At 41.9% G+C, this 26,810-nt stretch overlaps 1 protein-coding gene and 1 long non-coding RNA gene across 24 annotated transcripts; one reads left to right on the forward strand and one right to left on the reverse strand.

Annotated features, from left to right (window-relative positions):
- Nucleotides 1-1,171: 1,171 nt before the first annotated feature.
- Nucleotides 1,172-8,952, reverse strand: LOC138114091 (uncharacterized). The gene is made up of 2 exons (XR_011152487.1): nucleotides 8,866-8,952; nucleotides 1,172-2,236 (listed from the first exon to the last, which is right to left on the reverse strand). It is a non-coding gene; the product is annotated as an uncharacterized lncRNA (long non-coding RNA).
- On the forward strand, nucleotides 8,196-26,096 carry LOC138114020 (OX-2 membrane glycoprotein-like). 23 transcript variants are annotated; one of them, XR_011152461.1, is made up of 9 exons: nucleotides 8,867-9,070; nucleotides 10,091-10,194; nucleotides 10,417-10,498; nucleotides 11,259-11,585; nucleotides 12,212-12,482; nucleotides 14,291-14,407; nucleotides 22,622-22,745; nucleotides 22,843-22,957; nucleotides 23,506-26,096. XR_011152461.1 is itself a non-coding variant. In XM_069023194.1 (7 exons), the coding sequence occupies exons 2-7, from the start codon at nucleotides 10,132-10,134 to the stop codon at nucleotides 23,541-23,543; spliced, it is 918 nt and encodes a 305-aa protein (XP_068879295.1). In that variant the 5' UTR covers nucleotides 8,196-8,214; nucleotides 10,091-10,131; the 3' UTR covers nucleotides 23,544-26,096. The 23 variants fall into 23 exon arrangements, 19 of the variants coding, with proteins under 19 accessions (XP_068879295.1, XP_068879141.1, XP_068879151.1 ...); XR_011152458.1 differs by lacking the exon at nucleotides 22,622-22,745; XR_011152468.1 differs by lacking the exon at nucleotides 22,622-22,745 and having other exon boundaries at nucleotides 12,212-12,478.
- The last annotated feature ends 714 nt before the right edge of the window (nucleotides 26,097-26,810 follow it).

Here is a 26,810-nt window from a genome sequence, read left to right on the forward strand (position 1 = left end):
GCCTGCTTTCCCTGCTTCTGACAGCTGCTCCTTGGTAGTGCTGAGATCGAACCCTGAGTTTGCAAAAGGAGCAATTTCCTTCCTTCCTTCCTTCCCTCCCGGCGCCGGCTGAGGGGATCATGGCCTCTCTCTGCCTCGCTAGAGCCGTCTCCACCCCCTGCGGGCTGTAGGGCAAACATGGCGCGTAGCAGGCGTGAAACTTCTGTTACTGTGGTGGTGTTTGTTCTGTTCTCCTACATATCTGTGAAAAACGAGGTTCACTCTTCTGTTAGGATTTAAAAGTTTAATAAAGGACTATAAGGGACAAAGATAATAAAGCAAAATTCATGGCTCCGGGTGCCTTGGCACTCAGCCAAGAGCACAGCTGTTACTTCGGAGACACCCTTTACATACCTGTCCTATTGCATCAGCCTAGTGCATATTCATAATCAATTATGCATATTCAAACTTTTCCTTAAACTAGTTCACATGTTCCAGGACGTTTGGCATGGCTCTTCCTTGGGTCTGCCCTTTTAGAGCATGCGCATTTCTTGGTTGTGATTTTAGTCAGTTTTTATTATCGTCCTCAGAGTGGGCTTTGGTCCATGGTTTCTGCGGTAGTTGCTGATAGTTGGTGTGTCAGTAGCAGGGGTCTTTGACACACGTTGGTTGGATGTTATCCAACCAAGCAGACAGTTCAATTACCAACAAGCATAACTATATTAGCTATTTCACTATTATGTCAAGTTTAGTTAACGACAGAAATAAAGGCATTAGTTATTGTTACAAAACTACGTCTTTATAACAAAGTTACTTTAACATTATACATATAGCATCTATTTGTAACAAAGCTACTTTTACATATAGCATCAATTTGTAGAAAGCCACTATTATAATATGTATCTATTACAATAACAAAGCTACTTTAACATCACTCTTTAACATTTGCAGAAAGCCAATATTATAACATTTATCTATCATAATATCTATATCTATTTTCCAGTAAAGAACTGTTACTCCTTTTCCTACATTTTTACCTGAAAGCCCCCTAATTTCAAAGTTACAATAATTTGGAGGGAGGGGTCATCTTTCCATTCCAGGAAGATTCCTGCCCTCCTTAGCAGACATCTGTCTTTTAAACCAAGACATTGTGTCACCAAACACCGGGAAATAAATTCTACAAGCAGTGTGCTAGGTTAGAAAGCCAACAACAGTTTATTCATAAAAATATAACTTATTTGGTAACAAACTGCTCCTTTGAGACTTTAATATAATTTCTTCAAAGTCTCATATCCACTTATTGTATTGACCTAGTCTATACAGCAGTATGCATTGCAACAAGTGATTAAGATCGTGAGTAAGAACATCACAGTAAGTACAAACAGTTGTTTTAACCATCCTAAGTTGGGGAGCCACTAACCTACTTCATGTACCTTCACACTGTAATAAACGAGGGCCAGTTATCCACAAAAGTGATTAACTGGTAATTTATTAAAAGAAAAGAGAACAAAACAAACAGACCAGGTGGAAGAACCAGGAGGGGGAGTAGCCCTCTCCTCTTAACCCAGAGGGGGGAGGACCTCGCTGTGGGAGGCTTCAATCACAGAGGGACTTCACTGTGAGAGACTCAAAGCCACAGGAGGATGTGTTCTCAGGTGAACACCGCCTTTTATGCTCTCTTTCAGTCCTTCTGATTGGTCAGTCCACAGGGTTGCTGCTTAGCGGCTCAGTTCATTGTCTTAGATTTCCCACTTCTCAGGTGATGATTGGCTCATCACTAGGTCTCTCCCTCTCCCCCACGATGCATTGAGTGATTGGTGCAAGGTCCGGGTTGGAGGGAGGCTGGTGATTGATGGGTGCAGCTGCCTCTCCCAAGGCTGATGTCATCCCAATGGGGCTTAGGGACCTTCAATACTCTATATATCACCACCTCCTGGCCTCTTTATATCAACTGCAGTCCTCCAAACAAAGAGCTTCCACCTCTATTCAACAGTTTAAACAGCATAACTTTATACAACCCAAATCATAACATTCAACCATCCTACTTAACACCCGTACAACCCGAATTAGGACACATAAAACTGCCTAAACTGGAATAGCTCCTATAACAACACCAGTATAGATGGTTAGCAGCACTTGATATGGTCCCTTCCACTTTTCTTGGAGAGGCTCTTCAGTCCAGGTTTTGAGGTAATCTCCACATTGATATGGATGGACTGTGATATCCAGTGTAACAGGTGCTGCCAGCACAATGTATCTGTGGAGAGAGGAAAACAGCTTCCTGTTGCAGATAGGTAAAAACTTATAAAATGAAGGCCTTGACACCCTTGTAAAATCATGGCTCACTCCTATTACTTTGGCTAAGTAGAAAAGGATTCTGGGTAATGACTCAGTTGGAATAGAGGTAGAAAACAAGTTATGTAACCATAGAAAAACAAGTTATATAACCATCACATGCTCACATCGTGGTTTATGGCGGTTGGTTGAATTATAGTTGTTGTGTTTTAAAGGAATGATACTAATAAAGGCCTAATTGCTTTAAAAGGCCTGAGTTTTGCAATAAAAGAGTTCCTTTCTGCACCTGCCTGGAGACTCCGTGTCATTTTGTATCATAACACCTTCCTATGGGATTTCACATATTCTGTTAGACTCTAGTTCATTCTTCCTACTTTCCCACTTGACTGAGGTCTCCATGGATTGTGCAAGTCTCACTTTACCCCTAACATTTTATCTGGGCTTTGTGCTATTTCAGCAATGATGTGAACCTCTGTCCGGTGATATTCCCACTCACACTCCAAACCTCAGTATCATTTTCTTCACCAAAATCTTTACCAGCTTTGTTAGTGCAACAAGAAGAAACTTCTGGCCATCCTGAAAAAGTATCTACCAGTACCAATAAATACCTGCTGCCCTTTTGCCATGGCGGTTCAGCAAAGTCTATTTGCCAACAGCCTCCTGAACAATTTCCTTTCTTAGCAGTCACAGGTGTAGGATATCTAATTTCATATCCATTGTTCTTTAAGTGTTTCGCACTTTTTAGCAATGCTTTTTATACCAGTCATATGTTCAAAACCCGAGGCTTCATTGCTTCTGCCATAGACTCTATTCCTCAGTGAATTACCATAGGTCCTTCCCCTGTGATTTTCTTCATAGGGTGTTGGGGAATTATTACTTGTTTGCTGGGTGTAATCCACTATCCTTCAGGACTCTTTTCAGCATGTAACAATTTTGCCAGTTTCTCATCTTTAGCCTGATAATAAGAAGCCTGCTTGTCCAAATACTGCTATTTCTCAGGTAAGACCAACAGGATGTCCCCACCAGCAGCCTCCTTGGCCACTTTGTCAGCCAGGCAATTTCCAATATTTACTGGGGCCTGTCCAGACTAATGACATTTACAATGCTTTAATGCCACCTTTAAAGACAGCTGCACCCCCTCTAACAATCCCTGTTATTATTTGTCCATGTTTCACAGGGGATCCCTGGGAGGTTAAGAGCCCTCTCTTTCCAAATGGTTCCATGGTCATGGACCACTCCAAAAGCAAACTTTAAGTCTGTCCATATATTTACAATCTTATTCTGTGAGAGCTCCAATGGTCTTGTCAATGCAATCAGTTCTGCTTTCTGAGCTGATGTGTTGGGGGTTATAACTTTGGCTTCTATTACCTCATGCTGAGTTACCACTGAGTTACTTGGCTTTTTGGATTCCATTTTTCACAAAGCTGCTCCCATCCATGAAGAGTTCCCAATCCATGTCTTCCAAGTTCTGTAGGTCATCTCAACTACAGTACACCTTTTGAGTGGCCTGCAAACAATCATGGGCCAATTCCTTTCATTATGGGCCAGCTGTTAAGAACAATGCTGGATTCAGATGGTTAGTTACTTTTAACTCCACATCATCTTGTTCTAGCAGTACTGTCTGGTATGTTAACATCCTTCTTGGTGATAACCAGTGTCCTCCTTTTTGTCCCAACACCACTACAACTGTACAGGGCAAAAAAACAGTCAATTGCTGCCCCGGGGTTAATTTTGTTCCTTGCTGGATTTGGAGGACTGCTGCCACTACTGTCCTGAGGCAGGCTGACCATCCTTTGCTCTTCTAGGATGCCAGTTGTTGTGTCAGTATCCCCAATGCCAAATGCAATTTTTCATGCACAAATATTTCAAAAGGTTTTCCTAAGTCCAGTAGTCCCAGTGCAGGAGCAATCAATATATCATGCTTCAATTCCTGAAAGGCTTTCCTGCATTCAGGCTCAGTTCTTTTTTAGAAAGTGGCTCAGGAGTCTGACAGATATCCTCCTTTCTTTCCTGGCCCAGACTCCTTTGTCCATGTGAAACAGCAAATCTCCTAAACTGCAAGTACCCTTCCAGTTATGAGGTGAAGCCTTTCCACAGAACAGTTCACCTGAGCAGGCACAGGCCTCTGCAGTGCTGCACCAATCCCTCAGCCTCAGGATAAACCCAACCAGCTCATTGTAACAGAGGAGCTTGCAGCCAGAAACTTGGATTTTTTCTTTTTCAAATGTAATCTGTACATTTAATTTACTCAATACATCTCTTCCTAGTATTGGTATGGGACATTCAGGTATATAAGGAAATTGATGGGCTAACACCCACTTACGAATTCCAAATTTTAATGTTGAAAGAAAGGCCTATTTTCCTTTTGTTCTGTCACACCAACATGAATTGTTTCCTGACTAAATTTTCCTTTAGGCCTATTTAAAACTGAATACACCACTCCAGTATCTACCAAGAAATTCTGTTTGTCATTCCCCAGTGTTAATGTAACCAGAGGTTCAGCTGGGGATGACACATCCAGTCCCCATCGCACATCTTCTAACATCTGGAGCCTTCCTGCCTGATCAGGAGCCTTGGGTGAAGTCCAGGGTCCAGCAGCTTCTGTTTGTCCCTTTCCCACAGACATTCCCATTTCCAGTGGCCCTTCTCTTAACAAATAGCACACAGACCTCTGTGCAACTGCCTGTAATTCCTTCTCTGCCTCTTTCCTATGATGCCCCCCCTTACTGGGCTTTGTTCTGCTAATGCAGCTTTCACTCCTAATTGCTGTACATGTTCCATGCTGCTTCTAACAACTTACTCAAATCCCTAGGAATAACGTATCCAATCATCACATACCTTCACAACTTTCTCCAGGTCTTCCCTACAAGTTCATGCTATAGGACTAAACCCTTCATCGATTTCCAAACCCAAAATCTTTTCTTCTGCTCCTCCATCAGCTTGATCACTTATGCGTCTTTTGCCTGTAGCTGGACAAAGTCCCCAGCTGCAACCTCATCTACTCTGTCAGCCCCTCTTGTCCCCTTGTGGCCTCTCATGGACCCTCACAGCCCCTCCCAAACCGTCTCTTCCATGACCATATTTTCAGTGTTTCCCTATACTACAAGCTCAGCAGCATGTTTAGGCTTTTTTTCTTGCTTTCTCTAAAGCTAAAATCACTTAAGGACCCCTTAATAACAAGTTACACTGTGTGTGTGTGCATTTCTAAAACAAATCTACATACAACACCTTAACAATTATGGATTCCTCAGCTCCTACCACCTGCTGCAGTGGGGCAAGTACTACCTGTGTGCCCCCCTGCCCCTCTTATCTGCCCTGTTATGGGCTAAACCTTTCATTACCATGGTCACTTTCTTCTTCTTCCAATTCCTCACCCACTCCCTGCCATTGTTCTCCCCTGTGCTCCCCTTCCTTGATCCAGTCTCCCCTTATACACTGATAAACTGACACTTAAAGGGACTCCAGAAATTTTTTGTGCTTTTATCCCCACCCACACAGCTAACTTTCTGCTGGGAAATCTTGTGCAGCTTGCACTGGAGAATTGCTAGGATCTCAAACTTTAAACAATTTAACATTTGCTTTCTTATAGAAGTAAGCCTGAAAGAGAGATGTCATTTATCTATGATCATGTGGTTGAATCACCAGCAAATGACAGCCGGTGGCAGATCCTCTGGACCAGGCTAGACCTTCTAGTAGACCCATTTGAGCATTTACGACTTGAAGATGCACTGCTTGAGCATGATGCTTAAGGGGGATATGCTTACTGATTTGTGCAGAGCCAGAAGGGAGTTGAATCAGCAGAGCAGATGTTCTAAGGACCCAGCAGGCACTACTTCCTATAAAACTCACTGTGTTTGGTTTTACTGGAATCTGTGTCACTGACTCCGTTTATCCTTTTTTTCCTTTTCCATGTAAAAACGTGGATCAGGTGTATCATATATTTGCCTTAAGCCTGTACAGGTTTTGCTGGCTAGTGGCTCAAATGGCTCTGCTTATAAGAAGTCAGTAGTCCAGAAATCAAGGGAAGAATGAAGAAGTGTATTAATAGTGGAATGTGTCCACCCAGAAGGCAGAAGAAAGAAAAAAGAATAGACCTCATTCGTGACAGAAGGAATTTTAGATTGTTTCTTTCACCAGCATGCAGGATGTATTACAGCTGAATAAATTTAAAAAAAAGAGGAACAAAGACCTCTCTGGATTTTGGGACAAGAGCTCTCTACTTCCTCTCTTTCTCACTAACTTCAAAGGTTTTATCATCCCAGAGTCTGTGTCGCCTTGACCACCACCAGCTCCAGAGAAGGTAACATACTAAGAACCTTGTGAAACTTGGCAAACAGGTTCCTGTAAAAAGAAACAGTTGACATAAGAACACAGAATTGGGCAGAAGGGAATTTTTGTGCCTTGTTCTCCTCTAAATATAAAAATATTTTGAATCTTCTGCCACTGCTGGTTTGTCTGGAGTATTTTTCATTTGCATCTGTCTGTCCTGAGGTTACCTCTGGTCTTTACCTACTACTTCAGTACCATCCTTTCCCTGCTCAGCTCTGTTATAAATATATATTATAATATTGGCTTCTCGCAAGTATAAAGGTAGATATTATATAATGTTAGAAATGCTTTTTGCTGTGTGGATGTAGTTTTCTCTCTTTTTAGCAAGAATGTTAGCAAGTGTGAGCAAGTAAGATAACCTCCAAGCGAACAGAGGATGAGGCCCAAGAAGCTGCTAATCAACACTTTGTTCCAGAGAACAAAAGGGCCCAAAGGCTACTCCGCCTGGAGAATGGGCGGCCAGGAGAGTCCGAGAGCCATTATCACCGCTCTGCCCGGGGGCGGGGGGGGTGGGCAAAGAGGCCAAAGCTGCAATCAGCCCTGACTGTCTGGAGAATTAAGAGATCCACCCTAATACGCATGCTCTAAAAAGGCGGAACCAAGGAGTGGCCATGCAGAACAGCTCCTGGAAAAGTTTGAATATGCATAAAGAACAGACAGTAAAAATGGTATAAAAAGGACTATCCCCAAGCATCAGGTGTGCTCTTGGCAGAGCGCCAAGGCACCGGGCCATTACCTCTTTGCTTTATTTTATGTGTCTCTTATTGTCTTTATATTAAACCCTTTAAATTCTCACAGGAGAGTGTACCTCGTTTTTCAAAGCTCTAATTTATTCCCTCTCTTCCAAAGAAGCAGCCCTTTTGTTTTCCAGACCCTTTCATCATTTTCTTCTCTAGGTTTCTCCAGCCCACTGAAGAAGTAATAACATTTGCCTAAATACAGACATTTTCCACCTCAGTAGATGTGAGTTACTGTAATATATCGCTCAAATCCCCCAAATTTCCCCTTTATTTTCATGAAATAAGAGCAGGAAGATTTCACTGGGATTTCCCTCCTTTCATGGCTTTGATGGCACAAGGTTCTTCTGGATAAATTTATTTTAAGCTGTGCAGTGGGCAGTCCTCTGGAGTTCCCTCTAAAATCCCCGCAGCTATAGTGAAGGCAGGTGAACACAGCAAACTTACTAACACATTTTTCTCATTAAAACAAAAAGAGTGTGAAGGGTGTAGGCACATCAGTCTCAGACAACTGGGGGGTTAGTTGCTGGCTTGTTTTAGAGAGAACAAAAAGGGGAAGGCTAGCAGAGGGAAAATTAAGTGATTTAAGACCTACTGATTGATTCTAGGAAATAGAAAGAAAGGTGGAAATAAAGGTAGTGGTGAAGTTGAAATTTTGTTGAAAAGCCAAGGGGCTTTGGTTAGTTGGCAGGGAAAAAAGGCTGCACTAAATCAAGCACAGTGGTGGAAAAGATGTCTCCAAGTACACCTCTACTCATCTGGAAGAGACATTGCCTTGACCTCCAGACGCCAGCAATGAGTTAGGCCTGATCTGTTGGAGGCAGCAGAAGCTTTCTGTTTCTACAGGTCAAAAGGCACTCCTTTGTGCACTGAGGTACTGAGAGCAGCAGGACAGGCAAGGTTTAATGCATGTGAGCCTGGGATGACCCAGGAAAGCTACAAACATCACCTTCTTCCTTAAGACAGTTTAGTAGATTGCCCCACATATTCCCACACATCTGTGTCTTAAATGAGTTTCTGGGTTTATGTGGGCACCTTTGTCAATTAATTTTGGCAATGAGTTGAAATTGTGCTGTTTGCTTTTTCCTGTGAGCAATGATGGCTTAAAACAGGAGACCTTCTAGAGCCTGGCAAGATAAATATTGCAACTGATATGAACAGTGTTATGAACATGTGCATGTGTATGAAAGCATCTGAAGAAAGAGCAGACACTGAATGTCCTGTATTTTATCACTAAGAATGCTGTTTATAATTAATCAGACTGGGAAATGGGTTGTTTCTGTCAAGCCTGTGACAAGGCCTGATAAATTATCCCTGTTGTAGTTTTATCATTGGAAAATCCTAATCTAGCAACAGGAAGATGGCAGCGAGATTGCCCAGTATCACTTCTGCTGCCCCTTTTCCTCTCCACCCAACAGGAAGGTAGCAGCGAAAGCAAAAGAAGACTACTCCCAATTATATAAGAGATATAGCCCAAAATAATTTGTTACTGGGCTGTTATGAATACCCTCGAGGGAAAGGTTACCTCTGGATGAGTAAAGCGCTCGCTGCTGTACTGAGACACTGCCAGCTCCGGCTCTGGGACAAGGGACAGACCGTGACGCCGGGGGCGAGGCGTGGGGACTCCCGCCTCTCCGGGGCTCACATTCCATTCCATCTTTTTCCCTGCTTCCATGTACTTGGCCGTGAGCAACCACCCCTCTCGCCGCCTTCCCCGGTCGCATTCCCAGGTCTGAGGAGGGTTTCGGGCGGAGGTGGGCAGTGGGTGCCAGGCGCGGGTCAGCCTGACAGCGCCGCCGGGAACGGGACCCCGCCCAGGGCACGGAAGGCTGGAGCCACCACCCGCCACTCGCGTCTCCTTCCTCCGTCTTTCTTAGCCGGAGGGTCCTGCCGATGCCGGGCTCGGTCAGCAGCTGCCTTCGGAACCCTGGTGTGATGCCAGTAGGGTGACAGTTTCTTTAAAATTAAAGTGGCGGGGGAGCGCTTTGTCCAGGGAGAGGCAGAGCCGGTTGCTCAGGAGCCCTCCGAGGCGCGGTTTGGGAAGGCGCAGTAAAGGATTTGCGCTTTACTTGCCCCAATCTTTAACCCCTTTTCTTCTTCTTCTTCTTCTTCTTCTTCTTTTTCTTCTTCTGTTCGTTTTGGTTTTTGTTTCCCCACCCTGCAGTACCCGTAATTGAGGTTGTGACCTAAAGGGATTTTCTTTTCTTTCTGTGCCCGGTATAGCTACTGTACCTACACGGTATAGCCTCGTTCCTCATTGTGTGAATGCTTGTAGCTACCCCGGGTGTGTGCGATGATGCATTAAGGGCTTTAACGGGTACTCAAGCAGTGAGGCAGAGGGTTGTTATTGAAAACTCTGCTTGCCTGCAGGTGTGGCAAATTTTTCACTGCTTTATAAACAATTCTGTAACTCGATAGTTTCTGCTTGCTATGCTGGCCCTTGATTTCTGCATGCTTGTAGCAATATCTATCTGAATTTCTTATAGCCATGCTCAAATACCTGACTGCACAAATTTTTTTCATTTGGCTCATTGCTGATGGGTTCTTGTTTCCTGATCCCACACATAACAGCTTGGTCTCTGCTTGTGCTTCATAACTGGAGAGTTATATCAGGAGTTCTTCTAGCACAAAAATACTTTTTTCTTCCTCTTATTTATTTGTTTGTTTGTTTATTTACCAGCCCGCCTTTTTAATATAGAAAATGCTTTTTAGTTAATTCTCTCTTATTTTTTGCATCTTGTCTTTATAAGGTTTGGCTTTGCTTACGTTCTTGACAGAAGATCGCCCCAAGATGCATCAGCTAGTTTTGCAGGCATTGGCAAAAAACTCAGCATGGGCAGAGTGTGTTACAGAGGTATTTTTTGCAAAATAATGTTTCCACTTGAATATAACACCAACTTCAGCTCCAGGCAGGTCTACAATTCAGTTGTAGGAAACAGGGCAATAAGACTTGTTAAATCTTTCTGTATGACCCCAGAACTACATTCTTTTTCACATAAGAAATCTACTATTAATTTTTGCCCCCCATACAATATCACCAGAAGATGATCTGTCATCTCTCCTTGTCTTTCTTCAGGTAAAGCAGATTTTCTCTTCCAACATGACTTTACGAGTTCTGGTTTTGTGTTTGGCATGTTCTGGGCTTGGAAAGGCAAATGGTAAGTTGAATTTTCTGAAATCCGCTTGAAAATGTTTGGGGAACTGGTTTCAGATTTCTGAGGCTTCAACAAAGTAAGAGACAAAAACAGGTGAAATACAGATTGCTGGTGCTTTTTGACATACTACATAGCTGAGACAGGCATGGAGCTGGTAGTTTAGACACAAAAACTTCCTGGAGTAGCATTTAGAGATGGGAGGGAGAAGAAGCATCCCGTATCTACAGTGACACTGGACACCATTGTTAACCTGAGCTGACAGCTTCCAAGAGTGGGGCATTCCCTAAAGAACTTACTTCCCTCCATCTCAAATGCACTGTGAAACTACGGTTCAGAAAGTCTTTTTAAGGCATTTTGCTGTTTACTTCTCTGATAATGGCTTGGTGTGTACTTCCCTTAGGCATTCGATCTTCCTCTAACTCTTAGGAAACAAAAATTGAGTATTTGCTGAGAATAGAAAGCCATGAGCTGATTTAGTAAAACTTAAGAGGGAAGTCTGCAGATATAGGTACAGAAATAAGTAAGTCTTTTTTTCTTTTAAGTAGCTTAGAAGAAAGCTAAAGCCTCAGCCAATGTAAATCAACATAACTTCATTGATTTCCACGAGTATGCAGGAGACGGACTTTTTTGCAGGGGAAAGCCATAAAAAAATATGTAACTGAAGGAGTTTTGTCTGTGGGTAATCCAGGCCTTAGAATCAACATTAGGCTTCTGAATATGTGTGGTATCTGCCCATTTCATTAACTGTTTACTATCACTGTAGTGGTTCCACAGGCTAAACACACAAAAGTGAGAATGGGTGACAATGTGACTCTGAGCTGTGCCCTGACAAAAGCCATGGATGTTCTGCAAGTGACGTGGCAAAAGGACTCAGAAGAATTACATGATAATATAGCTACATACAGCAAAACAAACGGATTAAAGATTCACAAGCCCTATGAAGACAGAATGAATTTCACAAGCTTGGAACTCTACAAGACAAGCATAACTTTTTGGGATACTAGAATGGATGATTCAGGATGTTACAAGTGTCTCTTCAATGCTTACCCTTTTGGCACCTTCTCGGGAGATACCTGCCTGAGCGTTTTTGGTGAGGTTCCCTGCAGGGATATGTTTCTAGTGAAATAAGAGGAGTTTTCTCACCCACAGTATTTCCTTGAGTAGATTCAAGAACTGCAGTGATAGGAGCATCCCTTTGTGAAACATGATGTAGAAACAGAGCACTACTTCTGTGAGCAAAACTCTGTGGGTCATATTCAAGACTATTGTGTTTGTTTTGGCTCTTGCTTGTTATTCCATGAGTAGCAGCTGAAAAGCAAGGAGTGGGATCTCTCTAAGTCCTTGATCAGTCCCAGCTGGAACCTGGGCAAACCAACACTGCCTGTTGCAGTTTCCTTTTGCTGCAAGGTACAACCCCAGTGCTGTGAGCTGCTCTGCCAAACCCTACCATTGATAGGGAATTAGCAGATAGGACCAAGAAATGATTTTACATAACAGATTATTTTAATACTTGGATTTCAGATTGAGTTAAATCTTTGGGGTACATAGCTTCAGTATGGGGGATGGAGGGGACCTGACCCAAGGAACTCTTCTTGCATTCCTTGCTCAGTGTGAATCCAGTAAGCTTTGTTCTGATTCATAACGGTTGTACTGCTACTACTGTTTATGACCAGGTGCTCACTGTGGTGATGACTTGTCTCATTTGTGTGTTGGAAGGTCTCAATGCATCTGTCCATTACAACATTTCTGAAGGTCGTTTGATAGTCATCTGTAATGCTAATGGCCTCCCAGAGCCCACCATCACCTGGAACAACCTGTTCAATTCTACTCCTACACAGAAGACGGTCAAGCACAAAAATGGGATTGTATCCATCACCAGTGAACTGGAAATCTACAACATTCAGAGCATCAGTGCACAGGATTTGACCTGCAGTGTAAACAACACAAATGAAAAAATTGAATTGCCTGTGAAAATAAAAGGAGGTAGGTAAGCAGTACAAGCAACTTGTTAGCATTCTCTTGGCCTCCATGTTTTGCAGTAGCATGTTTGGGTAGGAATCTTCTGGGAAGTGGACGGAATGAGATGTGTATATGTCAGGAAATCCTATTTGCATTCATTGTTGTCTTTAGGTAATAACCTGTCTTTGAGGTAATAACATATTGGAATCCTATCCAAGAGGGAAAAAAAAGCCAGACTAATCAGCTAGGGAGATACAAGGTTTAGAGGCACCATGCATTTTGCAGCAAGTTGAACTTAGGTTTCCACATAGGCCTTCATATTTTTTTTTTAACAGCCTGAAAATAAATATAAATATGTCAGCTGATATCTATGAGTAGAATGATGAGTAGAAACTCTATGGGTTGTTTGATGAATTCGGAAGTTTTGAAATTAATAACAAACTGTCTCTGAATCAAATGTTTCAGTTCAACTTACTGCATGTTTTGTTGTATTTAACCCATATATTATGTTCTAGTTTCTCTGGTTTTTTTGCTAAGGCACATGTGCGCTGCAGTAATGGTCAGGGAGGAATAGTACTTTCAGGCATACAGGGAGGGAGTCAGTTGAAGATATTTACATTTAGTTTATACAGAAAACTTAGATACATTAATGTAACATCTGAATATCTTGTAGTGTTAATTTATTTCTTCTTCCAACATTCTGTTCTGCTGGAAGGACTTTCACCCTGTTTCTTCAGATAAGGAACAGAAACATTAAAAGCTGAAGTGCCATTCTTAGTTCATCTAGGAGCATTGACTTGGGTGATCTAAAATTCACGTCTCTAAATCCAGAGCCTTAAATTGAAGACCACTTAAATTAGCAAGACAGGAAAAGCAGCTTGTAGCTGTGGGTTAATTCTGAAATTACATGCTCAAGAAGTGATTGTTATAGGAATAGTAGTAAAGAGCAGGAACTGATTTTTAATATCTGCTCTTTAAACATTCAAAAGCAATTTAGCTCTTAATTCTGAATTACATTAACTGAAAAAGCATATCAATATTTTTGTCCTGTCTCTAATATTCTTTTGTTTTGGTCTTCCAAAAAGAAAATGTGTATCTCAGAAAGCAGAGAACTAAGACCGTTGTTATTTCTTGCTAAGTGATTAAAAAATTAGCTAACAGCTTGTTGTTTTAACAGTCTTATATTTTAGAGGATGAGAAGTTCAAATGAATAGTTCAACGTATTTTTGTTAAAAGACAATAGTTTTGGCTTGAGTCAAATAAATTTTAAGTCATAGAGTTTTCCAGCTAATGTCAGTGAACATTGAAATGGGCCCTTCTATTAGCATTTTGATTAACGTCAGTCAAATGAAGTGGCTTATGTCTAACCAGGGAGGAACATTTACATTCAGCTGTTGGGTAGAGCTATTTACAGTCAGCAAAACATAGCCTGTCTTCTCAAAATTAATGTTGCCTTTTCAACAGTGTTAAGTGTTTAAAAGTAAAAATAATAAAATTCTGGGTGAACAAAAAACTCTTCTGAAATTGTTAAGACTTGTATGAAGTTCTACTTGTGTATGTATGCCAACCACAGTTTCAGGTATGGGAATGGCAGTTTTCTTTGCCATGAGCACATCTTTTCTTCACATTTTCTGTGGGTAAGTAGTTTTGGTTTTGAAGATACATAGGTTTACTCTCTCTGCTGAGAAATTTCTGCTTTCATGTATCTTAGCAATACCTTTAACCATATCAGAGGCACCACTGTCATTAATCAGACATTCTCTTGGCTCATTTTGCTTTTTTTCTCTATAAACTAGATTAATTTGCTGTGGGTTTTTTGTTGTTTTGTTTTCACAGAAGAGGGATCTTCATTGCTTTGGCTGGTGATTATCGTGGTGATTTTAGTAGTCATCATAGTTATGATTCTGATTATGCTGTTCTGGAGGAAGATAATATGCAGGAGGAGTTGAAGTGGTGAGTCGCTGATGTCTGGAAACACATGGTTTTCCTAGAGTCCATAATAACGTCTGATCGTCTGCAGAGAAGAATGAGACTTTGTTGAGATACCATTGGGGGTATGAGAGTGTCATATTGGACAACTTAATAATAATAAATTATAATAGTAATATATTTATGGTTTTTAGAGGTTGCCTCAGTTGCCTGTCAGTTTAAGAGCTGTTTTCCCACTGCCAAGGGACAATTCAAGGTTGAAAATTGTGAGGGAAGGATCCAAGCAGAGCAGGATATGCTGCTCTTGGTTTGCTTTCAGGTAGCAGTCTCAGCAGAACTAATTCACTTACCTTTCACGTTTTCCTGGAAGCCCATAAAGTGTAGTATGCTCTGATTATTTTTGGCAGATGAATGAAACCTTGGAGAGAAACCCACCCAGGGAGAGTGATGTCCTCTCAGGGGAAGCATTTTCTACTGGTCACGGCACCATCTTTGTATTTTTTAAGACAAACAGGGTAATATGATGAAGTGTGCTCAAATTTGGCATGTGAGCATGCTTCCTAATGATGAATCAAGGAGAAGTTGCAGTCAGCGTAATGTCTCTGCGTGTGTAATAACCTGGTCATGGATCAATTCAACTCTCTAGCCTTAATTAGTAGTAACATAATGAACAGAAAAAAACTGGGGGGGACACACCATAAGCTTCAGAAATCACAGAAATTTGATGGTTCTTAGTAGTTTCACTCTTGTTGGACTAAATCCAAACGCCATGTCTGGCTTTAAATTCCACTAATATATTTAGAAACACTAGCACATATTAACTCAGTTCCTGACTATTACCTGCTTCAGGGTGATAATGTGATATAAAGTAAAGAAATGTTTCAAGAAGTATCACACCTGTCTATTGCGAATGTAGGCTTACAGCATCTACTATTAAGAGGGTTTGACGTAATGAATCTGCTACTGCCACAGACACAAAAGTCTTCACTGAGAAGAAAGAGAAATGAACAGTTCTTACACCCCAGATATAATGTCTTAAATATAAAATGTATGTAAGACTTATATTGATCCTATAAAAAATACAGAAGATAAAATTTCTTGTTGAATTTTCAGACCAAGCCGGAAGTTAAAGTGCAAGGAGTTTGTTCTTAAATACTGCTTTTTAAAGGATCAGAAGAAAAAGGTGAAATGCTCACAAGAAAGATGTATCTTTATTCTAGAACAACCCTTCCAAACACAAATGAGCTTGTACTAAGCATACCTTGAAGGAGAGACCATGAGATGGAGGTGGTGTGATAGAGCTTTGGGATCACCACTAGAGCAGATCTGAGATTGACCAGGAAAAGAGAGTACCAAAAAGCACAGGTGCTGCCTTGCAGTGTTTTGAAGCCCCTTCACTGCATAGCAGATGAGAAGAACCACACCGGGATGCTGTGTTTGCACTGGGGCCCTGTGGGGTATGCCCAGCCCCTGCCCTGCAGGGAAAGTCTGCTGAGATAAGGAGATTGCTTAACCTCCCAGCAGGACTCCCTGGAAAGGCAACCACTTTTTAGCTACAGCGAGAAGAAGACAGACCCAGAATCCTCTGGGAGACCCTATGCAGATCCTTTGTAACCCATTGGCCTTTACCCTCTGACACCCACCCCCTGTATCCCTATAAAGCTAGCCCTCTGCCCCTGTGAGGGAGAGAGAAGCTCGTCCCTGGCCTCCCTTCGCCAGGTGTGGACTAATAAAGCTGCCTCGTGCGGAACAGCTACGCAGGCCTCTCGTCTCTCTCCCTGGTCTGGCCTGGAGATTGCCCGCAGAACAAGAGCTGAAATCACGAGCTGAGAATCACTAAGAGCTGACAGCTTCTGTACGGGCACTCCAGCTAGCAGCTGAGGGAAGACACCGGGCCCCAGGAAGACGATCTCTCTCAGGACCATCTCTCCGGACCAGTCACAGCTTCCTGGGTCAGAGCTACTGACCCCACAGCCAGCTGCAATAGGGCCTGAAGCTGAAGCAGTGTCAGTGAAACACTGCTTGACAAGACTAGGATGTTCATTTTCAGAGCAGGCTGAGGATGTTAATGTGTGTCCTAGCATGATTCTGGCCCACGGGCAATACCCTTATGTGGGTTCAGTGCTAGGTTGTAACAGGGCCATCCCCAGCAGGCAGCGACAGCAGGTTTCTTATGCCATACACCACACACTAGGTATCCGGCTTGGAGCCCCCAAGCCATTTTGTGTATCCTTGTGCCATGACATGGGTCACGTAAGACATGATTTACTGCTGCAGAGACACTGCTGTGATGTACAACAGAGCCTGCATGTTATTTGGGAAACTTCGAACAGATCCCCCTCCCCTGCCTTGTAAGGAAAGCATAAGACACAGAAATGCATTAGTTTCAACTGAAAGCACTGTGCCTCTTTTTCCTTAGCTTAAGGCTCAAAGCTTGAAGTCCCACTATGTCACCAAGGGAAGTGGGGTCTCATGTCCTGCTGCCTGGGAAGATGTCAAGATTCCTAGCCACACATGTATGCCAACATGTCACAAGGTCAATATTTAATGTAAATCCCTGTTCACTGGGGCAGACGGCAAAAACTAGATAAGCAGTGTTTAGTAGTGGGTGTTTGTTGGATGAAAGTTTATCAAGAAAAGCAGGATTTCAATGACATCAGTTGTTTGTGTTCCTTCCCGTTTTTCATGGCTTTTGATTAACTCTGATGCCAGGATGTGACTTCTGCAGTGAGCTTGTAAATCATTGAGTCTCTGTTCTTTTAATCTAGTCTAGTTTTTATCAGTCATAGTCTGTATCTTTTCAGTTGCTCTTTGGTCTTTAGTTTCAAAAATGTAATGCACTGAGCTGGATTGGTTTTGAATAAAGGCTGCATTACTTTATCTAGCTGATCATATTCCTTCCTACAGTGACCATCTTAGGGAAATGTCTAGTCTGTCTTCCTATTTACATCTGTTTCTCTGAAGGCATCATTAATTACTTTGCTGTAAAACTTCAGTGGTGGTGCAGTTTGATCACTCTGTCACCATCTGATTTTTTTTTTTTTTTTCTTTCCCAGGATGCTTTTTTCTGCTGGCGGCTAAGGGTTACTTACAGTTTATCTTGTAAATGATTCCACTGTCACTTTCCTGGCCATCCTTAGAATACTAAGAATATCTGTGGAGCTACAGTGATTTTTAACACTATATTTACAGTGCATTACCATTCCACAAGTATTGTGATGAGGAAATCCCCTAAACTTCTCAGCTATGGATCCTAGTCTGGTTTTGTGGTGACTTGTTTTTTCTTTGATCATCTGTAAAATATATTTATGCTTTTTAAAGCACTGGTTGTAGTTGATTCACCCAAAAGGCAGTCATATCTTTCAGAAAGCCCTTTTCTGGTTTTATCCTCTATTGTCCTCAGATTGGTTAGAATGAGGAGCAGCGCCTAGGTACATGCTTTTGGGTGTGCTTTTTGTAACAGTGCAATAGAGAGCTAACAGCACTGGCTAGAGAAGGCCAGGGTCTGGGGCTTCAATACTTCTTTTCATTCTGCACTAGATAACAAGCACAGCCTTTCCAGTCTTATCAAGATGCTTGGTTTTTAAAGTAAAACAGTAGCTTTTCCTCTGGGTGGCTGGGGACTTTTCTCTGACAAAGTTTCTTTAAAGTGCTTTTGCTTCTGAGAGTAAGGTTAGGTTTTGCTTTGCTTTTATTTTTGATGCTTCTTTCCTCTTCATGATAGATACTTGGGAATCAGGTCAAGAGCTGGGGCTGAAAGTTGGTGTCCCATCCGTCAGACATTTGCCTTGTGTACCAGTTACAGAGCATACATACACTTTGGTTCTTCCTGATAATGTCCCCAGTGAAGTCCCTTCACAACATTTGTGGAAAAGTGACTTGTTTGGAATCAAACTGAGCAGCCTGTGTGGCAAGTGCTGACACACAAGCTTTGGAAAACTCACATCTCATCCTTTACCAAGTAGGCAGGCAAACCTAGCTGTGCCTATCACTCGATATAAGTGCAATGAGCAGGCTGCAAAGAATCACCAGTCGTAACTTCTCTGTGAAGCTTCTTGGTGCTGCTCATCTGATAAAAAGTTAAATCCTTTCACTCCTTACTCAACTAATGGAGCTTAACTGTAGACCACATCAAGATAAAGCAGTCCAGTTAAGAAGCCAAGTGCCCGGGTAGAAGCAAAATAAAGGCTATTAGCCTGAATAAATTCCTGTGACTTACCTGCCAGTTATGTGTCTTGACTTGAATGCTTTCCATTGCATCACTTGCTTATTTCATGGCTTGCAGGATACTCATATTTCAGCCTGGCCAATTAAAAAGCCTTGTCGTTAATTCTCAGGATCTAGCAATCTGCAGGGGGATAAAATTCCACGCATAAGTTTTTCCTGGAGGCTTGTGGTAACCTGTGAGGAACAACGACTTCACAAATGCATATAAAGGCCAGAATGGGTATTTTGGGTTTGGTTTGGTTTTTAAGAATTGGTATGTTGATCTCTCTTAGGTAGCTTATATAGGTTTTGCCATGTGGAAAGCTTCAGATATAGTCAAATAGTATGCTTTTGTTTAAAAAAACTGTAACGAGAGGAAAAAAAGAATGAGGCTTCTAATTGAATAGATATGATATTGAATAGTTAAGGAAGTTGAACAGAATATGTTAACGTGGAAGAAGAAAACCTGAAGAGTCATAGAAGAAGAGACTAGACCAGGCCAAAAATTCCATTCTGCAGAAAGCAGCAGCACAGAAATGTGTTCTTCCTGTTTGGAAATCAAAACATTCAGGTTTTCTTCAAGAAGAGATTTTATGGAACTCAGGTGTAAGTAGCATTGTCTTTGCCACTTAGCACTATGGTTTACTTGACCAGGTGGTATTCAGTCAAAGGTTGGACTTGAGGATCTTGGAAGCCTTTTCCAACCTTAATGATTCTACGATTGTATCTGAACACAACCAGCTATCTGTATTCCAAAGAAATGCAGAACCTCACTGTGCTTCATATGTTACACAGGTACTACAAAACAGGTTCAAAATTTGTTATGAGCTGGAGATCACTTAATATAAAAATAGGAATTTAAGATGCCCTGATTATTACCTTTTGAAGTTTGATAGTTGCTACAAATAGTATAGAATCAGGTCTGGTAAGTGTAAAATAGCAACTTGGCTGATCAGCTATATGATGTGGGTATGAGAAACTGCTGGGCTTTTAGGAGTTCTCCTTTTGTTTTTCTTTTTCTCTTAAGGAATTTTCCCCATACATGTTGCTAGGATATAATAATTACTGGATACTTAAGAGAGACAAAAAGACCTGGCCACAGGGGGAGGGGTCCAGCTGGCTGCCCTCTTTTACGTGGGATTTTCTCGTGTGGGGCAGAGATGCCGCATGATCTGGACTGGGAAAAGGAGGTTGAGTGCAGCCCCTAGCTCTCTTGTTCTCCCAGCATTCGGAGGGGAGAGAGGCTGCTGTCGTGGAGAGACTTCGTCGCTGCTGCGCGCGTCTGCCTTCTGCTGCCTTTCTTCTACCGTCAGTGGAGCTTGCTCACTGGAGCAGCTGTTGCACTGGGACCCTATTTAACACCCTACCTCACTAAAAGAGGTATCACCACCTGCTCAGGTGCCTCAGGGGACCCCGGGATCCAAAACCTGCCTTTCCCTGACCCGCTGGGAGCCGGGGCCGTGGCTGTCCTGCCCCTGTGGTTCCTTTGCCACTGCTCCAAGTCTTCGCTACACTGTAGCTCCACACACCCTACCTGCCGAAACATCCCAGGGTTTCTGCTGCAGCTCCGGAGTTTGATAGCATCTCATCTGCCACACGGGATTTTGTGTTCATCCCTGCTGTTCCAGCCTGCTGTTCCCAAAGGTCTTGCTTGGGTGCTGGGATCAGCTGCCCCAAAGGGTTTGTGAAGCCTTTCTTCCATCCCTTCCTGGCTCAGCCAAGCCACCATTACCATGTGCTCCCTGAGCTCGCGCCACAGCGCCCCCTGCAGGTGCGGGGGAACCATCGCACCAGCGCCCTCCCCGGCCGGGAGCCAACAGCGCCCCTGCCGGCTGTAAGCAGAACTGGAAAGGGCCCGACAGCCAAGAGAGGCTGGCACTGGGTTCCTGGTTCTGTTTGTGGTTGCTGGCATAGTTATTGTTGTTTGTTTGCCTTGTTTTATATATATATATGTAAAGAACTGTTATTCCTATTCCTCATATCTTCGCCTGAAAGCTCCTTAATTTCAAAATTATAATCATTTGGATTACAATCATTGGGGTTGCATTTTCCATTACAAGGGAGGCTCCTGCCTTCCTTAGCAGACACCTGTCTTTCAAACCAAGACAGAAACCCAAATTCCGGTGGCCAAATATGTCCTGGAAGTCTGGGAAAAAAATATTATGCAGGAAATTCCAGGTTTGGGGAAACATTATAAGAACAAGTACTCAGTTACACTTTTCATTGCTTTGTTTATAGTAAAGATAGTCATTAATTCTGGAAGAGTCATTATAGCAGTATTCTCTAGTCTGTATTCAGTTTAGGGAAGGTTCTGTTTCTAAGATCTAGCTTAAAAATTGCAACAATTCTTCTCTTATCTTACAACGTGACATGTTTCTTCAGTTGATTTGATTTGACATCTGGTTTTCTTACTAGCGAGAGACTCGGTAGTTGAGAACAATATAGTAGCAGCTTAGTTTTAGGAGAATTTTCGGAATCATTTTTCTGGAGAAGACCGCTAAATACCAGACTTTCAGATGATAAACTTGGGACAGAACTCCCTCTTTCATGAGGCAGATGGATATAACACACTTCCTTTGCTCACAGAGGAATGGGTTTCTAGCAGTCACGTCCCAGCTGGTGAGGCTCATTTTAGAGAAACTTGGTTTGCTCTCATGTGTGGCTTTAATGGGAGCAGGAGATTATATTTGTCCTATTTTGAATTCCTGCAAAATAGCAAAAAATATGCAGCGAATATACGACAGCCTCATTCCTTTACCCTTCTTAATACTATACCAAAAAACCACCCCAAACCCAAGCCAACCAACCAAACAAAAATCCCAAAACCCAAAAATGCCACAGAGTAAAAACAGTATAGCCAAACAGACCTAAACAGAGCTACTGAGGGGAGGAATTAAATAACCAAACAACAGCCCTCATGACAAAAATGGGTAATTCAGTGAAAGGGTAATTCTGCTGCCAGGCTGCCCATCAGGTTTCCCACAGAGATAAATATTTTGCAACTTAAGTGAAGATGTTTTCTGCATTTAATCACACACTGTTTCCAGACAGCTCCTGTTCCCTAGTGTCTTGGGGTGACTTTATGATGTGTATCCCATATCACTTCCGTATGCTCAGAAATTAATTCTTGTGCCTTTCTATGCCTTTAAACTGAGCCTGAGAGGGGGAAGGAAAAAAAAACCTGAGCAAAACTTTTTCAAAGTAGTTTGCAGCTTGTTCAAGGTCACACAGATAGCGACTTTTCCCAGCCAGCTTTCAACCAGGTTTTCTTTCAGTTTTTTTTTTTTCCTTCTCCAGAGAGAGACTGAGAGTTGGATTTTTTTTCCTTCCCTGGAATTTTGGATTTTTTCCCTTTTTCCATGGGTTGCTTCAATATCAGAACACATGGGGAGGACTTTCCATCGAGCACAGAGCCCTGGGCCAAGCCCCAGCTCCAAGGAGACCAAAGGGAGTACTCTGACACTTTCCCAGGTTTTTTCTTCACAGCAAGAGATTTTATTATTTAGCATTATTTTCCTTTTCCCGTGTGTTTGTTAAATAAATACTTTTGGGTTTTGGGGGGATTTTTTTGTTTGTTTGTTTTTTATTCACTTTCCTTCGAGGAAAATTTATTTTTTCCCGAACCTGGTGGGGGAGGGGTGGTTGTGCCTTCTCTCAGAGGATATATCTCTAAATTTGACCAAACCAGAACACCTAGTAATTCCACTTAATTTTCTGTTCACAGAAACGTGCCTGGCAGTACCCTCTGGTCTGTATCATATAAAGAGGGAGGATGGGCACACTTTCCAAGCTTCCACACTTTAGTGCTACCTGTTTTCATTGTGAAGCACAGGGATGGCTGGTGCTTTGTTTGTTTTCCCTGACATGTTTTGCTGGGAAAAGCATGCTCCTTATTGTGCTTTCCATTCAGAAGAGCCAGGAAAAGGGTGTGGCAGAGGAGGAAAGAGGGAAAGGTCACAGTTCTGATCTCCTGGGCCATGGCTGGGGTTTTTGTCTGGAAGGATGAAATAAATCCTGTTTTGCTACCGACAGGATGAAGGTAGTGGTGTAGGAAACATCTTGGAGTTTGTCCTGCCCATCTAAACAGAAGGCAATTAAATCTATGCTACTAAGACACAAAGCCCTTTCTTGATGAACAGGGAGGCATTTAGTATATGTGAGTAATACAATTTCTATCTTGTGCATCATATTTGTGCTCATATTTCATCATGAAGTAATTTTCTGGTCCTTCCTTCTTTTCATTCCAACAATAGGGCTTTGTATATAACCAGAAAATAAAATGCCTGGGAGAAGAAAGGGAGAAAAAATAGCATTCCTGTGATATGTGAATAGTTGCCTCACTGTTTCAATTTCTCATTCACTTCCTTGGTAAGAATTATTTATATACATGATTCCAAAATACTTTACAAAATACTTTGCATGTATGCAGGGTTATTAGATAAGGAACTTCTTTCATACTCGTCTACATGAAAAGTAAAGATGCCATATATTTTATTATTGTCTTCAAAGCCATGTAAAGGTAGAGTTACAAACTGGATCTCAAACATCCAAATGACATTCTGAAATATCAAGCTATTTATATGCTCAATATATGTGTGTTAATTAATTATTGGTACATTATTACCAGTAAGAAAAGTTGGTTTACTTTTCACAGTTTACAGATCCTTTCAGGGTTTTGTATATTCCTTATCTCACTGTCATATTCTGAAATCTGCAGTGTGTGTGATTTCCAGAAGTAAAAAAGCAGGGAAGTTGTTCATCAAAGGATGGGTTTGTAACTGTTGCTCCCCACTTTCTCCACTGTGCATTTCTCTTCCTCCTGTCCCAACAGCAGCCACACTGCTAAGCAAAACCTGAGACAGCAACACAGTGGCCACAACTCATCCTGTCCTGCAGCTGTTTTTTGTGTTTTCTAGGATCCTTGAGGATTTCCATCCATCTACTGGATCATTAGAGCCAGCAGCCTGAAGCCAACATTACACATAATGACTTGACTGGCTGGAAAGAAGCAGCAATTAAAGGAGAAGATGTCATATACACTGCCCTATCTGGAAGCTGAGTTGGTCGCTGAAATGACTAACACAATGTTTGTTATCTGGTCTAGGCCCTTAATCTTAAAATGTAGGACTGGAGGGACCACTTGTTCTGCTGCTTTGCAGAGGAGATTTTGCCAGGCGAAATCTTCTTTGCCCATGCCACTCTTGGTACTGCTTCTGGGCAACATATATTTGTCTTCTTCCAGTTGAGTTTTGAAAAAGTCCATGGATAGAAGCTCTGCAGACTCTCTGGGGATTCTCTTCCAGTGCCTAATTGCTCTTGCAGTAGAGAAGAATTTAATTTTTATCAACATCTGTCTGCAATTTCACTTCCAGCAACTCTGAGTTCATGGCCCTCTTCCTGTCATCTGGTTTTTCTTCTCTTATCTGTCTATTCCAACTTCTTTTCCTCTGTCTGGAAAGACCTACTGGACTCAAAATCAGAGAACTCAAACCACACTGGATTTGTCAAAATTACTGGGGAAGAGCAATAGGTCTCCAAGAAGGTGATTAAAAGCAGTAGCAGCCACAGTTTGGAAAGAATTGTAAGTAACTTATATAATATATAAATAATTTACTTTATTTGTCTTCTTTCTAATCCTGGAGTGTTTTCTTCTGGGTTTTTTGATTTTTTTAGGGGTGTGTGTGGTGGGGTAAAGGATATGAGTGAGGAAGAGATGGTAACAAAGGCCAGTAGAGGAAGCATTGTCTTCTCCATCTTTTCTTTCCTTTCTGTTAATATCCTATCCTACTCCTTGCTGAGCAATCAAAAGGCATGGGCTTGGTCAATAGTTTTTGTGCTCATCTTATGCACTGTTCAGAATAGCCTTCCCTGTCTTCATTCATTTTTAGTGTGTCTTTTTAAACACAGGGGAATCGCTTAGGTGGCCAAAAGCCATTATTCCATGGCTGGACCTCCTTGGGTGGTATGACACACTCTGAGCTCACTGTCCTGTGTCACTACTGTGGCTGTAACGATACCAGCTGGCAGTCTTGCAGCAACTGAGCTTACTCATTTGTCATGCTTTTGGTAGCAGATAAAGACACTGCACTATTCTTAGGAGCTGGCACCTAATTCTGCTGCTGTCCCAGGCTGGATTGGAGCTTCTCTCTCGGCACACCAAGTTGCTCATCGCTGCCAGCCCAAGCTTGCTGGTCCAGCCATTTCCAGGCTTAAAATTCCAGGTGCTTGGCCCCGTCTTGCTGGGCAGCAGCTCAGGAGGACCGTGCCGTCTTGGGCATTGCTCTGCTGCTCCTCATCTTTGTGAGGGGTTGAAGGCTCCAGGTGCCCTTTGCCTCAGTGCTTGTTTTGGTTGGGACAGAGTTAATTTTCCTGATAGAAGCTACTATGAGGCTACCTTTCTGACTCTCCCCTTCCCTCCTGGGGGGTTGTGCAAGCAGCTGTGTGGTGCTTAGTTCCTGGCTGGGGTTAAACCATGACAAGCTCTGAGCGCCTTCACAGGTCTCTGCGCCTGCCACACAGGACGAAGATTGTTAAAAGCAAGCCTACCTTTGGGTGTACCTTCTTAGTGGCCAGTGGCCAGTTTTACTGACAGGATAGACAGATGGGAGGAGTGCAGGGAGTCCTCTGGTGATTTTTTGTTCAGTTGATGACTGCTAATGTTTAAGGTGTTTCTCAGTCTTTCTTCTGTCTGAATGTTTGTTATTGTATCAGGATCACCAACAGTATTCTCTTTTCTTTTGGCTTTGATGAGTATTTGATTGTGTATCTGAAATACTCCATTTTACCAGAGTGCGTAGCACTTTGGATTGTGCTTTTTATGTCATATGTTTTCTAAGGGTACAAACTGTCAATCTGAAAAATCAACAATGGAGATTTAAAACTTAGGACTCAGTGTTCAGAACAAGTATTTTGTTGGCTCTATAGCGGTGGCCTATCCAGAGTCTGGTAAAAAGTTTTGCATGTATGTCTGCTTGTGTTACTGAGGATGTGAGGGGTGACATTTACTCTACTATTGTAGGCACAATATGAATTATTTATTTGTATCTTTCACTTTTTCTAATTAAAAAAATCCTGATGCAACCAAAACACCAACTGGTCCTTTTTTTTTTTTTTTTTCTATTTGTTTGGGATACCAGAAATGTGTCACTGCAATTGGGCTTTTTAGTAGTTTGGATTTATACTTTGCTTCTTTTCTGTACAGAAAGTGAGAGTTCATGGGGTTTTTAAGGTGTTTTGGGGTATTTTTCTTTTTAAAAGGTTTTGAGCAAAACTTTTGAGATAAACTTACAGAAGTATTTCTGACCACAGCAGCTGCACATTAGTTCAGATTTGAAAATAACTTCAGTCGATCAAAACAGTGTATTCTATATTTTTACAATTGTTGTCTGTGTCATGTTTGTTGCTTAATTATTTTTTATCTAAAGTTACGTGCTCTACTGATACATTGTCTGTCTTGCTTTCTGTACTTCCCTGGATGAAAGGAAGCCAAATAAAGCAAATTTGAACATAAGGCCACATGATTTCTTTCATTTGTAGCACAGTGCTTGTGAGCTTTTATAAATCAGTGAGAGAAGTATCATGCATGAGCTCTAAGTGCATGAATAATTCCTTTGGGAAAATCAGGAGTGACCCAGTGTACTCTTTAATACATGTGGCCTTTTGGGGTTAATTGTGAAACAACAATAATTTTTGTTTCTCATGACATCAACTTGCACTTTTCTTCTTAAAAGATGTGGTCATGAGAAACTTGAATATGGTTAAAAAGATGTGTCAATGCTACTATATCCCTAGAGGATTGTGTCCTAGATCTTGAAATACTAGTGAAAGGCAGCAGGTTATTGCTTATCTGAGCTATATTTGTTGGTGAAATACAATTTTCAGTGATTTCCAGTGGTTTTCTAGAGATTCCAACATAAACTTCTTATTTTCTTAAGGAAACAAATGGTTGCTGCTGATGGCTTCTGAAGAGCTCCCTTCTGTATGCTGGCCAAAAGTACAAGTCTTGTTGCTGCAATACCTCACTCACCCTGAGCGATGGGAGATTGTAGTTTCTTCTCCTGGGAATTTGTTGCTATAGAACAAGGAATAACAGTTTTAAACTAAAAAAGAGACAATTTAGCTTATGTATAAGGAAGAAGTATTTTACAATGAGAGTGGTAAAACACTGGAGCAGGTTGCCAAGAGAGATAGTGGATGTCCCATGTCTGGAAACATTCAAGGT

Source organism: Aphelocoma coerulescens, chromosome 1, assembly GCF_041296385.1.
Source record: "Aphelocoma coerulescens isolate FSJ_1873_10779 chromosome 1, UR_Acoe_1.0, whole genome shotgun sequence".
NCBI lineage: Eukaryota > Metazoa > Chordata > Aves > Passeriformes > Corvidae > Aphelocoma > Aphelocoma coerulescens.

What these genes read in the sequence shown, in the direction of transcription:
- LOC138114020 (XM_069023040.1), top strand. Translation starts at nt 8,872, where the DNA reads ATGAGTAAAGCGCTCGCTGCTGTACTGAGACACTGCCAGCTCCGGCTC. An exon ending in GGGCAGAGTGTGTTACAGAG is followed by an intron (nt 10,195 to 10,416) that starts GTATTTTTTGCA and finishes GTCTTTCTTCAG; the next exon opens with GTAAAGCAGATTTTCTCTTC. An exon ending in GTGAAAATAAAAGGAGGTAG is followed by an intron (nt 12,483 to 14,290) that starts GTAAGCAGTACA and finishes TTGTTTTCACAG; the next exon opens with AAGAGGGATCTTCATTGCTT.